At 45.6% G+C, this 2,436-nt stretch overlaps 1 protein-coding gene across 1 annotated transcript; it reads right to left on the bottom strand.

Moving 5' to 3' along the window:
* Window positions 1-341: 341 nt before the first annotated feature.
* lingo1a (leucine rich repeat and Ig domain containing 1a) lies at window positions 342-2,198 on the bottom strand (the record flags this gene model as incomplete). The annotated part of the gene is made up of 1 exon (XM_083916227.1): window positions 342-2,198. Exon 1 carries the CDS (start codon window positions 2,187-2,189, stop codon window positions 342-344), a length of 1,848 nt encoding a protein of 615 aa, XP_083772353.1. The 5' UTR covers window positions 2,190-2,198.
* Between the last annotated feature and the right edge of the window lie 238 nt (window positions 2,199-2,436).

The following is a 2,436-nucleotide window of genomic DNA, read 5'->3' as shown; positions in this document are numbered from 1 at the left end:
CTGCCCCTCGCATTCTGGCTAATTGAAGTGTTCCTCTTTTCTGACATATTTTCCCAGTATAAATCCACGGGAATATGAACTGCTTATGACTAATTTGAATTAATTCAATTAATGCAACCACAGGCCTTGTAGAAACAACCAATGCTCCGAAGCACTGGATGCACTTTTTTTCTCTCTCACTTGTGAAAGTCAGGAACTGCCCTCCTCTTTAGTCTTCAGTCAGGAAAAACACATTACTCTATGTTAATAAATCAGGATCCACAAGTTTGTAAGGGAGGAAAGAAAATGTTGTTTTCCATTTCTTATTTTTGAGTTGAAAATGAATAAATCCCACAGCTCTGTTAAATCATTTTCATGTTAAACTTGCGAGGGGCATCCACTGTGCTGCTGCTCATGCCAGCGTCCGATTTCCGTGGCACATACTCAATCTCAATGTTGTGCTTAGTGTTGCCTTTACCTCTGCTCCAAAGAAACAGCAGTACCAGGCAAAACAAAACGACACCAAGAAAAGATATGAAGCCCATCGTGGTTGCAATGATCAGTGTCTTTATATCAAAGGGGAAGGGGGCATTGGCTCTTGTACTGTTAGCACCAGTTTCTGTGGGCTGGTTTGAGATGAAAGCAAAAGTCTTGTTGGGCTGGTGTGGCCAGTCAGGCGAGTAGCTATGAATGTGCAGGTGAGCAAGGGAGGTGTCATTTCCTCCTGCGTTGCTAGAAATACAGACATATGTACCATTGTCTTGAATCTGGGCATAGCGAACCTCAAGGGTACCGTCTGGCAACACTGAAAGCCTTCCAATTGTCTTGGTGGTGATAAACTTTTTCTGCGGGGATAGCCACATTATCACTGGAGCGGGATCTCCATCTGCTTGGCAAGCAAAATGAACAATGGCTCCTTCATCAACAAATTTCTGCTGGGGTTTGCGATCCCTAATCCTAGACTTGCGACATGTAAAGTAGTTGGGCTGCAGGATATCCGGGAAGTCTTTGAATTCTTTGCCTTGGACAAACTCAGGAGAGGCACAGGTAGGCTGCTGCCTGTTGAAGTTCAGTCTCCAGCGTCGTCGAAAAACCCATAACAGTCGGCAGTCACAGGCCAGGGGATTATCATACAAGGCAAGGGTTTCCAGGTTGCCAACTGAATGGAAAGCAGACTCCTCTAAAGTGCTGAGAGAGTTTCCAGACACATTTAGAATCTTCAGGTAGTTTAGACCACGGAAAGAGTAGGGCTCAATCATTGCCAGTCTGCCTCCTACCAGGTGAAATTCCTGCAGACGCAGAAGGTCATGGAGTTTATTCCCCTCAATGGTATGGATAGGGTTATATGAAAGATTAAGAAAGCGCAAATAAACCAAGTGCCGCAGGGCTACATAAGGGATTGTGGTCAGGTTGGCATTTGCAATGGTAAGGGAGGTGAGATTTAATCCATACAAACAATTTGGGGTCATCGTATCCAGATATGGCCAATTGGCTATTTCCAACACTTTCAGCCGATAGAGCCGTTTGAAGGAATAATCCCGTATGACATTGATGTTGAGGAGGCGCAACCTGAGCGTGATCAAACTGTGGAGATGGGTAAAAGCCTCTGTTGGCACAGAAGACAAATTACACTTTTCAAGACTCAGGTGCTCAAGGCTACTTAGGCCGTGAAAAGCCCGGTGGGAGATGAAAACCAGGTCATTATCTCCCACCTCTAAGGAGCGGAGGTTGTACAAATCCTGGAACATGTAGTCCAACAGGATGACGATCTTGTTCTCACTTATGTCCAACTGTGTGAGATTGCTCAATCCTGTGAAGACACCTAGCTGGATCAGTTTGAGCTTGTTGCTTCGCAGCCCCAATGTCCGCAAGCCGTAAAGGTTGTTGAATGCTCCAGGTTCAATAGTGGAGATCGTGTTTTCACTGAGCTCCAGGTGTTCAAGGTTGGGAAAGTTGGCAAACTCGTCTGGGTTGATGGTTCTGATGCGGTTCTTGCTGAGGTCCAGGAGTTTTGTTTCTGCAGGAATGCCCTCAGGAACGGTCATGAGCTTCTTGCGGTGGCACATCACAGAGCGCTCTTGAACATTGCACTCACAGCGGGATGGGCAGCCTGTAGTTGAGCCAGACAGCACAGTGCCCAGCATGAGGATCAGAATGGGCTGCCAGCAAGCCACCAGGTAGCTGTGCCCAGTTGCTTCCCCGGCCGCCATCTTATCGGTTACCTGGGGAGAAACGGACACACATAGCTGTATGAATTTAACCGATAATTTTAACTTAACATTTCTCAAAATTCTACTAGCTTTTTTTGACGGGAGGTAAAATTCAATGCACATTGAAATACATCAAACATGGACAATAGGAGAACATTCTAATCAGGGTTGTATGGCATGGTTTGATATCACTGAGCTATAGGCTGATATTCAAATACGCAGTTCTCTGCTAAATTCAGCAATTTCA

This window comes from Echiichthys vipera (genome assembly GCF_963691815.1).
Source record: "Echiichthys vipera genome assembly, chromosome: 7".
Taxonomy (NCBI): Eukaryota; Metazoa; Chordata; class Actinopteri; order Perciformes; family Trachinidae; genus Echiichthys; species Echiichthys vipera.
The sequence above is the reverse complement of the archived record's forward strand: the minus strand, read 5'-3'. Positions and strand labels throughout refer to the sequence as shown.